This window comes from Rhamphochromis sp. 'chilingali' (assembly GCF_963969265.1).
Source record: "Rhamphochromis sp. 'chilingali' genome assembly, chromosome: 10".
NCBI lineage: Eukaryota > Metazoa > Chordata > Actinopteri > Cichliformes > Cichlidae > Rhamphochromis > Rhamphochromis sp. 'chilingali'.
This window is the reverse complement of record NC_137937.1, coordinates 414,646-427,039: the sequence shown is the minus strand read 5'-3', so window position 1 is coordinate 427,039 and position 12,394 is coordinate 414,646. Positions and strand designations below refer to the sequence as shown.

The 12,394-nt window shown below is 42.2% G+C and overlaps 2 protein-coding genes across 4 annotated transcripts; both read right to left on the bottom strand.

Annotated features, from left to right (window-relative positions):
* Positions 1 to 428: 428 nt before the first annotated feature.
* Positions 429 to 5,208, bottom strand: sub1b (SUB1 regulator of transcription b). Of its 2 annotated transcripts, none has more exons than XM_080893817.1 (5): positions 5,070 to 5,208; positions 2,944 to 3,016; positions 1,287 to 1,406; positions 925 to 1,033; positions 429 to 777 (listed from the first exon to the last, which is right to left on the bottom strand). In XM_080893817.1, exons 2-5 carry the CDS (start codon positions 3,010 to 3,012, stop codon positions 698 to 700), a joined length of 378 nt encoding a protein of 125 aa, XP_080749943.1. In that variant the 5' UTR covers positions 3,013 to 3,016; positions 5,070 to 5,208; the 3' UTR covers positions 429 to 697. The 2 variants fall into 2 exon arrangements, with proteins under 2 accessions (XP_080749943.1, XP_080749944.1); XM_080893818.1 differs by having other exon boundaries at positions 2,944 to 3,013; positions 5,070 to 5,147.
* Positions 5,209 to 5,911: 703 nt separating this feature from the next.
* uqcc3 (ubiquinol-cytochrome c reductase complex assembly factor 3) lies at positions 5,912 to 7,626 on the bottom strand. 2 transcript variants are annotated; one of them, XM_080893819.1, is made up of 2 exons: positions 7,387 to 7,626; positions 5,912 to 6,275 (listed from the first exon to the last, which is right to left on the bottom strand). In XM_080893819.1, exons 1-2 carry the CDS (start codon positions 7,501 to 7,503, stop codon positions 6,126 to 6,128), a joined length of 267 nt encoding a protein of 88 aa, XP_080749945.1. In that variant the 5' UTR covers positions 7,504 to 7,626; the 3' UTR covers positions 5,912 to 6,125. The 2 variants fall into 2 exon arrangements, with proteins under 2 accessions (XP_080749945.1, XP_080749946.1); XM_080893820.1 differs by having other exon boundaries at positions 5,912 to 6,254.
* Positions 7,627 to 12,394: the final 4,768 nt, after the last annotated feature.

Below are 12,394 nucleotides of genomic sequence, written 5' to 3'. Positions count from 1 at the left end.
GAATGCCTGTTAGTAACCTAAAGATACCATCTCAAACTGGTTCTTTGCTGAGTTGTTACGTGTAGACACAACAGTGGTCGATCTCAAGGTTGGTGGTTTTTATAGGTCGGTGTTACGCTGCTTAACATAAACACGATCTTCTGAAAATGGACAGATACAAGGACTGAAGTGAAAATGCAGTAAGTGTCCAAAGAAAAAGATGGCACCCTCAGAAAGCCTGCAGAACTCAAGACCAATTTAAACAATTACAACAAAGTGTGAAACAGGACTGAGACTTGGCTCAAGACTTTTGCACAGCACTGTGAAACACAACAAGCCAGGCTGAGTTTCAGAGATGAGACCTACCAGCTGCACATGAAAAAGAAACACATGAAGAGTTCGATCCACGTGATCAGTTCTGAACACGATCTTACACATTGACTGAAACATTAAGCTAGTCTTTGTTTTTATTCTACAATACAAAAACATGACTGTATTGGTGTACCCTACCCATAACCACATACTCTCCGCCCACACCGTTACTACCATAGCTGAAAAACAGGTTTCACACACACAAACCCAGAATATGCAGACAACTACATACATATAAACTACAAATTAAACAAACCCGTTAGAAAACAATCCCAGGCTTTTTTCTTCTTTTTACAAAAGCCAACATATTCAGTTAGTTCAACAGATTCAACACTGGAAGGAATGCTTATATTCTCTTAATGGCATCATCAATTTCCGAGATTTGGTCCTTCAGTTGGTTCCACTGTTCGGGATTCAAGGAGATACCTAAAGAAAATGAAAACCGCGTTTAAAGCAAAAGACAGTAAAAACATCAATAAGCCAGTCGTAGCGTACTTCTTCAGATAAGCGTGTCCTTCATCTTTACCACTGACCCTAATCATGAAAACACCGCTGCTTCACTCTGGTAACTACCTTTTTTCCCCGGTTTCATCTCTCCATCTTGGTTCATCCAGTACTCTCTGATGTCGATGAGGACTTTACCCTTGAAGTCTCTGACACTGACATACCTCATCTTTCCAATCTGCAAGAAGTAAAGTGACTGTCATGTTTTCATCTTCCTGGGTTTGTTTATCCAAAATATCCTAAAATTATTTTTACTATTCAAAGTTAATTTTCCCAAGGTTTAGAAACATATACATAAGATGCTCATATTTGGGGCTTACATCTAAAAGAAGTCAATAATAAAGGGGGAATAAAAATAATAAAGACAATAATAATAATAAAATATATTTTTTCAACCTCAAAAATACAAAGCTAGTACACGTGGCACCCACCTGGAACATGTTGTCATCACCGTTACTGCTGCCCTTGGACGAGCCCCCGGGCTTGGAGCTCTCTCCACTCTTTGCTTTCTTGGCTGGTTTCTCCGGGGCACTTGGCTTCTTTCTCTTTGCCTTCAAAACAAATACTTTGAGCAACTTATCACAACTTAGCAGCTCTATTACTGAAAGGCACATTTGATTTATGGTCCAGAAAAGGACAGGAAAACCAGTCAGCCAATGTGATGATTTCACTGGGAAGGTTTCAAACGAGGTGATGCCGCACAGACTAAAGTGTGAGCACTCATGAACAGGTCCACCCAGGGCTGTGTGTTTGTTAGCTTATAGCACTGATGCTACAAAGGTTGTTAGTTTTATAGCACAGACCAAAACGCTGTAGCACGGGCATGAAATGTGGTGTTTGTTTTTTTTACCTGTTAAACCCTGAGAGTCATTTCTGGGGCTCCTGCTCCAAAATGAATCGAGTGTTTCTGTACAATTACAAACTCTGTGTAAACGATCTTGGTATTAAACATAAAGTAAACAGTTGTGAGAGTTCATCAGACATGAACATTACAGCAGGTGCTGCAGTGTAAAAGTCACTGAGGATGGAACAGAAAGATAAGATTTTTTTATTTGCCTAAAAATGCCTAACAAAGACAATACACTGCAGAAAATCATGAACCAACATATGGACGTTATCTATGCTGCGGAGGTGAAACAGGTCAAAGTTACAGAGGTTTTAGGTTTTTAAGTGATGACCAGACGTTCTACAATTTGGCACATCTTAGACTCTGTGAGAGTTGGAATTTCTTAGGTATTGAACACAGAAATGATTTAACTTTATTTACATGCCTAAAACAGTTTGTGCTTTCATTGTTTTTGAAGAGTTACCTGCACACATACATAATGTTTTTGCACAGTGAAATCAGTCTCTGCCACCTTAAATTCTCTGGAGCAGTAACTTTGCTTCCCATTTGTTTACATGCTCTTTTATTTGTTTGTTTTAGCCGTTTGGTGGTTGCAGAAATGTTTGTATGAGCTTTTAGCAGAGATCCCAGCGTTTCTGTGGAAACCACACGTGCACGTTTACGTAACAGACCTGGCGTTGCGGTCCATGAAACCGCTGGTAACGGGGGCGTTGGAGTTCAAGACGTTTTCATTATCTGTCTTAAATATCTTGCTTCCCATGACATAACGATGGTCTGATTCACTCAGATTTGCTGCTTCTCCGTAGTACTGACTTGCTCCAATCCGCCTGCACATACATGCTGCCAGGGGACTGGCAGCAAACACAAAGGAACTGCGGGAGTTGCCGTAGAATTGAAGGCTAATTACAAGCTACCATGTCTTAGCAGAAAAACAAAGCGGCTTGCAAAGGTGTTGCATGAGTGCTATGTACGTAAAACACTTTATTGCACAGACAGCTGCTTTTCATCGCAGGTGTGACAGCCCTGGGTTTACCCATTCCTAGCTGAGGTTGTCACTTAAGCATCAAGATTTTTACCTTTTTGTCATAAAGGTCGAGATGTTTACCAATCTAATCTTTTGTATTCATTTAACCACATGTGCTTTGTGCCTTTGACGACAGTAAAAGTCACATACATTTACTAATGTATGTGACTGCTAATTTCAAGACATAAGACACAACAATCAGAGTTACAGTACAAACCTTTGTCTCCACTTCACTGTCGGAGTCACTTCCAGATGTGGAGGACAGCACTTCCTTTGATTTGGGCATTCTTCTGAAACAGGGATTTAAAATATCCAGTATTAATATTTAACTTAACACCCTGAGGCAACATGGAACGTGTTTTAAAGTGATCTTAAACTATAACAATAACTCACACAGTGAGCACTAGTGCTGTTCGATATAACGATATATATCAGATGACGATATAAAAACATCTATCGTTTCATTTTACGCTATCGTTTGTTTCGTGGTGTCGCAAAATAAACTGTTTACAGTAATATTTTTTTCATGGTTCTGATGTCACTGTAGTTATTATTAATTTCTTAAAGTTCTCTCTTTGTCTTATATTTAATATCACCACACTACGGACGGACAAGCACCTGTTTTTATGCGTTGTCGTTAGCAACAACGACAGTAACACCATGGCCTGTCCGCATGTTTATGTTCCACATAAACCTTTCACAATAAAGCTCGAGATCCTGTTGAGACTTTTCAAAATAAACTGAATCACGTGAAAGAGCAGATTATTTACGGATGAGAAGCAAAAAAAGACGCCAGGTGCTAAAAAATAAACCTTAGACTCAAACGTTAGAACAGGCTTTTCCCCGCAGCACGCCGTGTAATAAATACGCACAAAGAAACGGCGCCGTTACAACTTATGTCTAAAAATGTGTCGTTTCATGCATCGGTTAAAACACTCGACTCCAGCTACACGACGCCCAGCTGGAAACACTTCACACAAGTCGAGCTGCCTGAGATTCACAGAATTTACAGAAAATGTTAAATTTTTGTGATTTATATCGTTATCGGGACAATAGATGTCTTATATCAGGATATGAGATTTTGGTCATATCGCACAGCCCTAGTGAGCACACTGAAAACGTTAAAACAAGCTCTGCCTCGCCTTTACAGCCAGTATGGAAATGAAGGACACATGTGACCCAGAATCAATGAAAACGTGCCAGGCTTCAATATACCTGGGCACGCACCACAGTAGTTTAGCCATAAGAGGAGGCTCTTTAGCACACTACAATGTTCTTTGGAAACAAAGTCTAACATCCTGTGGGAAAGGAAAACCAATCTAAAAATCCAATCTTCAATTTAAATTGTTCTTTGTAAAAAACAAAGAACAGGATCTATGTTTTACATATTTTAAATACGTTTTTTCCCCTGCAGTTGCAATAAGTTGTTGTTTATACTGTGGGTGTGGAAGCTGCCACAGATGAACAGTCATTCCTAATATACTTCATGCGTAAAGTGCAGCGTAGCATGTGTGCGGTCACAAAAATACAAATCATGCAGATTTCAGCTGAGAATGTTGTTTTCACCCTTTGATCACAACACAACGTGGAGAGCAGAAGACTTGCACTGCACAACTACATGTGAAACCTTTAAGCTGCCAGTGCCTGCTCCTTACTGTAGGGCTGAAGCTTACAAGGCTAACACAAGGCTGCCATCTCCGAGTCTGAACAAAAGCCTCTGCTGGTGTGTTCTCAAAAAGCATGAAGCCAAACGCCGATGTGTTACAGGGACACACGCATGTGTACTGCTGTTGTCCAAATTTCAACCCGAGGCTAGTGTAAATGCTTTCTGTGGCCCTTGAATGCAACCGAAGCATGCACTGAATACAGCAGCCAGGATATATTTTAAAGACCGTAATAAGAACCAGAGGACGGTGCCCTCTCACTGTGACGAATATCTGGGTCCAGTTCTTATACTGCGGCTTCATTTGGCCTTCGCACGTAACCTGCAGAGTAACATGAAAGGTTACAGCGGCGCTTGTAGAGCCACAAACGGCATCGACGCACATTTTTGCGTTTGCCTTCAGACACTCCGGAAAATCTAGATCAGAATCCAGCCTGCTTATGAAACTGGCCTACGGCCGAGCAGCCGTCTGCACCGGGCTCCTCGGACCCGCTAGCTAACAAGCTAAACGTTATCTGAAGCGCGTGGCTGCAGTTAGCCGAGCAGGCTCACGCGCTGTGTCGCATGCTTCAGCTGCGTCGTGCAGCAGTGTCTATATCGCACCAAACGGCTCCTCTGTACAAACAACAGTCGACAAACACGCGTTTTCAACATTTTCTATTCTAACGGCTCATGCTTACATTATCTGACGGAGCGCCTGGATCTCTTGACAGGAAGCGGAAAGCTAACCGATTTTTCCAACGCGAGAATGTTTTCGAGGGCGCGCATCTTCCTCTTCTTCACTCGGGGTCCTCACTGCAAACTCCTGTAGGGTGAGCGCACAGCGCCGCCTGCTGTACAAAAGGCGCCCGTCGTGTATTTTAACCCACGAAAAAGCACAAAAGCAGCACCTTCACAGGGACTTCAGTGCACATGCGACCTATTTCCAGTTTCAGCTTCTTGGTTTTGGTAAAGAAACCGGACTTTAAACATGACCTTAAAACAAACTGTTCATCAGGATGTTTGGCTGACACAGATAACAGTTTGTTTTAAGATATATTGCTCCACTGATGATCCATTTCTTTTATTTGGCTGTTAGTTTAAATTGAACAAAGACTGTTTGGACCAGCACCCTTTCTGCCCCCCCTAAAGGTGATCATGAATGGAATTTTTAAAAAGGATACACAAAGTTTCACATTAATCTTGTCATTAAAAAACAAAACAACACAAATTTAATAAATAATCTGGAGAATTTAGGGGCTGAGTCCTGAGGTCACGCTGTCCCGTGTCACCCTCTGCAGTAAGGTTCACTGCTGTCTTTCATTAATGCAGCTCTGTGGCACAGAGGAATCACATACTGCAGGTTTCTTTCTGTGGGTGTGTATCTGAGCTGTCATGGGCAACCATCCACATTCAGCTGACCCGTGGAAGGGAAGACATGCAAACCCCACACAGAAAGGCCCAGGGCTGGACTGATCGCTGTGAGGTGGCAGTGCTAACCACACATGTCAACGTGTACCTGCTTATCACAGCAATCATAAAGCTTGAATAAGACAGATGAGTTGGACGTTGTTTGGAGAGTTTAATAAACAATTTTAACATTTACCTCAATTGTTTTCATGTGCAATGACAACAGAGTATCACACAACGGCTCCTCTGTACCACAAAGGATTGTCTGTCTTTATCTGCACAGGTTGCAGCCTGCATGTATGCAGGGTAAAGGCTTTGCAAGCAGGTCTCAGAACCACACAGTCCGTCTACTTTGAAGGTCCCAGTCCTCTCGCAAGATTCTCGCTGGTTTCAGCAGCATCCTTTAGAGCTTGCATCACCAGAGCGTTCCTCTGCCTCGTCTCTTCCATTCTCAACGGGTTTGACTCGGGCAGATTCTGATGGGCAGGAGGAAACACCTGTCACAAATTACTCCATTTAAATACATTCATGTCTCAGGTAAATTCGATTTGTATAACAAACCTCACCTTGTAAACAGAGCAGGAGGATTTGATATTCCAAGATTTTTCTCTGAGTCCTTGTATTGATGCTTTGATTATTACTCCTTATATTATCATTTTTCTCTCATAGATACATTTGAAAACTCTGCTGAGAAAGTAGCCAGAAATGCACAGGAGCACAGTTATGCCTGATTCAACATCATAACCAGAAACCCCTTTAAAGCATACAGTGTAACCTGATGTGCACCTCCTGAAATGTAACTGCACCTTGCGAGTACTGGGATTGGCTAGTTCAGTATACTGTCCTGTGCATGTCAGGCTACTTTCTCACTGTTTTTTTGTTGTTGTTGTTTTTGTTTTGGGGGGGGGGGGGGGGGGGGGGGTTGAATTTATCAGTGAGAGACTAACAATCATCACCTCAGTATAAAGAATTATAATTACAATGCAAATCTAAGATCTCACAAATGGATTTAAATTCCTGGCAGGAGAGTGCTGAAATAAATGTGAGGGAATCTACACAGGTGAGGAAACAGCAGGGGAAAGGTCCAGCGTTTTTTCCCCAGGCGTATAAAACCGAGGTAAAGTGAGCTGTCAGTATGAGGAAATTCAGATCCTGGACCCTTGACACACAACATTTCCCGTGGATTGCTCTTCTGGGACACCTGCACTGAGTACCAATGACTGCAGGTGTGTAATCAGCAGAAGGAGAAGAGGAAATACGACCGTAAAACTCAGTGTAGGAGCGCAAGAACATGTAAGCGGCTGATACGGGGCGGCGGTGGTTCACAGATGACGGCGGTCACATACAGTTCGCTTACCTACTACACAACAAGGAAGTTAAAGATCTGGTCCCGCTACGTCAGTATTACAATCTTCCAGAAATACACGTGACTGCAATCGTTCACTTTAATGATGCTGACGGTAAATAAAATGTTTTTATTTTAACCAGACACATCATTGTTATTTATGACCTACAGTTTCTCTGTCTTTGATAAAGTTTGGAAAGACTACATGTTAACATCGACATGTGTGAAAAAGCGACCTAAGCGCAATGAAACTTGTGAATCACCTTGATCATCTCTCTCCGCCTCTCCTCTCCGGGAGATATCACAGACCACATCCCATAGCCGACCCCCAGCGCCCCGACCATGATCGCAGAGGTCAGCATGGTCCGCATGCCACTCATGCTGAAGGGCGCCTGTCACCGTATCTGTCTGATATCGCGATCAGATTGTCCGCTGAAGCTCACCTTCTACATTCGGCTTGGTGTGTTGGATAACGTCGAGGAGCAGCAGTGCAGGATGGGAAAGCTTCTTCTTCTTCTTTCGTTTTAACGGCAGCCTGCATCCAGCAAAGTTGCACTACTGCCATCTCCCGGGCTTTACTGCGACATCGTCTCCTAAATCCTCTTGATGAATCCGGTATTTCTGAAAAACGAAACATCTTTCCCTTCATCATGACTTAACTGATCAGCCACACTTTCAAACATGTACGGCGCATTTCTGCCCTCACCATCTGCTTTGTTTGACATACTTCGTGCAGCTGGTAACACATGTTCAGTCGTTTCCATGGCATTACACCAATTACATAAACCAGTGAGATGTTTCTCCATCCCAAAGGGTCCCATTCAGAAAACAACCACCTGTTCTTGTTATCATCATTGCCTCCCTCCTACTCATTCCTCTGTTTCTGCTTTAACTGTACTTTGTTGTCTCTACCAATGTCTCCCTTTTACTTCATTATCCCACGCCATTTTCTGTAGATTTACACATCTGCATATCAATATCTACTTTTTTAATAGTTTCCTTAGCCAACCTATCTGTTCTTTCATTACTCAAAATAACTACATGAGCAGGAGTCCACATTGTTACTATACTTCTGTTTTGTACACATAATCTATGACAAGCAGAAAGAACTTGATACAGAATCTTCTGGTGATTACTTGTATTTTATTTTCAGTGCGTACCATTGGTGACAATGAATCAATACATATTATTCATTTTGAAATTCTACTATTTTCCACCCATTCTGAAGCCAGTAATATGGCACATAACAGAAAATAACGCTGGGCTTACTACACGTCCTTGAGGAGTTCCATTTTCTATTTTACGTGGCTCTGAAACACGTGATCCTATTTTAACTATTTCTTGACTCTAAATATCTTACTAACCTCTCATTCATCATCCATCAGTTTACACATATTGGAAGTCAAAGCAATGGGTCTATAATTTCCAGGATCACTATGGTCTTTCCAAGGTTTCTTTATTGGGATAATTATTGCTTCTTTTCATCTATGTGGGAGACACCCTACTTTCCATATCATAACATTGACAATTTATTTAACTCTACATCACATAAATGTTTTAACATAACATAACGTCTTTCCCTGGAGCACTATCCCAGAGTGCTTTTCATTTCTCCAGAAGGGACAGTTCATTATATAGTCAGTACTCCCTTTCCTTCTCAAAGCTTCAAGATTTCTTCCTTTAGTTCTCTCTCGTTTATCCTCATCTGATATTTCTCCCACTATCTATTTTAACAAAGGTACTTGCTAATAAAACCAGCTTTTTACTTATCAGTTACAGCTACTTGATTATTTTTATTAAGTATTGGATAACTCCATTCTCTTCTGTCTCCCCCATTTTCCTGATCATCCCCCAAACTTTTGTATTCCAGAAATCTCTCCAATATGTTCTCTCTGTTCTTCTTATTGTACTCAACACTCAAATAGAATAGAATAGAATAGAATTCAACTTTATTGTCATTGCACATGCACAGGTACAGGGCAACGAAATTACAGGTTCAAATGATTTTGAACCTGTAAAAGCTTTGTTTCACACAAACTATTACACTTCCTGTCTTCATGCGTGCTCAATCATCCAGGTAAGTAAATCTCCAAAAGTTGATACTGTTCATTATGCATATTCTCATGACCATTGATCAACAACCACTGATCAATGGTCATGAGAATTTGCATAATTATGATGAAGGAACTGCCCTCCCAGCCCATTGTTCCTTCACTGGCCTGGTTTCAGTCATTATGCAAATGTCCTGTTTATAAGATTGAAACCTGCAGTCAGCTGAGACTGAAGACGTCACCTGATGATGACGAAACGTTTCTCCCACAAAACACTACGTCCAGATGAACAGAATCAACCTTTGGAGTACTACATTTCCCCCAATTCACCTTCCCAAACACCCACTTTCCTTCTAATGTTTCAGGAATTTGACCCATCCTTACTTTACTGACTACAGTACAATGATCTCTATCAAATCACTTATTTCTTACTTGCCACTCACATAATGGAGCCAAAAAGCGAGATACAAATGTTAGATCTAATACCGAGTCCTTACCTGAACTAATATCAATTCTTGTTTTTTTCCCATCATTCAGACATACACGATTTTTATCATCCAGAAATTCCTCTAACACTTAACCATTATAGTCTGTTTGCTCACTCCCTCATAACAAATGATGTGCAGTCAAATCTCCACACCATATAATATTGCCTTTCATTTCCTCCAGCTCACTTAACTCGAGCTTTTTACAAGGATTGTTAAATTAATAACCATAATTACCATCCCTCCTATCCAAACCTCAGTTCCTACATACTCCAAATCCCCTTCCTTTTCAGTCAGTCTATATGGAATACCTTCCTTAATCAATTCAACCACATTTCCTGTATATAAATTATGTCAGCTTTTTCTGTCTGATCGTATATAAACTGTTTAAAATCCTGACCGTTTGACAAGAGACTCCTTGGTCCTACTGTAGGATTAACATGGTTATAAAAATAAAACCACCCCATTATCCTACACCTGACTGGCTTAGTTCACCTCTTATATCCTCCCACCTAATATTCTTCATATCCAAACTATGACATGTTGCCTTCACAATAATCTGAATCCTCTCTGTCTTGGACTTCACATCTGATGGTGATTTATTACATTTATTACTCCTACAATAAATGTCACCATCTTCTTCTTCTCTTCCTCTATTTTTCTTCCAACCATGTCCATAACCTTTTTGATTACTTGTTTCTCTCCTATCATGGCTTTTCCGATCTGTCTCTGTTGCTCAACCATTTGACACGCCTCTGCACGGGTCACTTTCTGCAGTACCCTCGTTTGCTGCCTCATCATTTCACATCCCCAAAAAGTAACACTTTGTTCTCCTCCACAGCTACGACGTTTTGGTTTTACTCCCACTCCACACTCTCCATACTCATGCTCTCAAGCTCTCTTTGTGATTTATCTTGCTGACCTCACTTTCTTGTCCTAAAGTTCCTGGACTCATCTTGTCTCAGACCTCCGGCCTTACGCTCCTCTCTCAGATTCAGGAAACCAAACCACCATCTCCTGCCACCATACTCCATCAGGAACCTGTGGATTTCAGGCCAGCCTTTCCACACCGCTCAGTTACATAATATACTCACCAACTTCAGAGCTCCACTACTTCCCGTACTCCTGAGTGTGTCTGTTAACCACCCTGTTCAGTCTGCATCTCAGGCCCCATTTCCCCTCTCTAAACCTACACGTTACAAAGGCCACGTCAAGTTCTACATTTCATTGTTTTTTGTTCTTGAAAAGCTTTCAAGTCTAACCAATAAATATATTGTAAAACCACCTGCTGTCTCTGCTCTGGGTTTCTGCAGCTGAGTCCAGTTTTGGTACTGATCTCTCGGTCCCGTGACACGACTAACAAAACCTGAACTGGGAAGGAAACTAAAGAACATGAGCAAACCAGGAAAATGTTACAAAAATGTTACAACCGGGAACGAGGAGCTAGAGTGACGAAACATCCAGGAGCAGACACAGAAGAACACAGAGGTAACTGTCACGGGCCCTGGGTCACCCAGATCCAGTGCTACTGTCTCCTGTTTCTATGTTTGTGTAACTAGGTGGGTGTGTGTGGGTGTGTCTGCCTGGAGCCTGGCCACACCTGCAGAGGAGAATTACACACACCTGCAGCTGATCAGGCTCATCGGGGGAGCTAAATAGGAGTGTAACTGAGAGCTCCTCAATGCTGGAACTGCCTCACAGGCAGGTTGGAGTTGGGAGAAGCGGGTTGGATCAGCTGGGAGAGACGAGTGGGAGAGTTTCGGTTTAAGTCAATTGCTTTTGACTTTGAACTACGAATTTGGATCACGGACTTTGGCGGTTGGCATAAACTGGTATGTGACTGGCTGGAATGGCGTCTCAGGTGGGTGAGGATGATGATATGGACATTGGTGAATGGACCCCGGTTTCTAGTGGGGGCAGATCAGGAAGAGGGAGAAGCAGGAAAGAGGAAGCTTGGTTGTTGGGGGCACAGTCCAGTAAACGGAGTCCTGAAGAGTGCAGTTCGGATGAAGGGTCTAGGGTGGTGCGAAGAAAGACGGTGACAGAGGAATTTAAAGTAATCTTGAAAGATCGGAAGATGAGGATGTGCGATTGAGCCCACTGGCAGTGTCCAGAGAGTTGAAAAAGAAGTTTGGAGAAGTCCAGATGGCCAAAATTCTCCGGGATGGCAACTTATTGATAGTGGTTAAGACAGAAGAACAGAAAAATAAGGTGTTGGGCGCTGAAAGCATTTGAAAGAAGTCTGTAGCAGAGAGAAGGATATTGGGAGGAAATAAAGTGACACGAGGGGTGATTACAGGTATTCCGGGGGATGAGGACCTGGACAAACTTAAGCAGTGTATTAATGGTGGTGAGGTCAGTAACGTAAAAAGACTGTTGAAAACAATTAATGGGGAGAGGGTTAGTAGCTTGTCAGTTTTATTGGAATTTCAGGAAGCTGTTCTGTCGGATAGGGTTAAAATAGAGTGCATGAGTTTTCCTGTTAGAGCATACGTGCCGTCACCCCTCCGGTGCTATAAATGCCAAAGATACGGTCACATTGCTGCAGTTTGTAAGGGGAGACAGAGGTGCCCCAAGTGTGGGGGTGAGCACAGATTTGAGGAATGTGGGGATAACGTACAGGAGAAATGCAGTAACTGTGGGGGGTAGCACAGTGTAAGTTATGGGGGGTGTGAGGTAAGGAAGAAGGCCATGGAGGTCGAGCAAGTTAAAGTAGCTCATACCATAAGTTATGC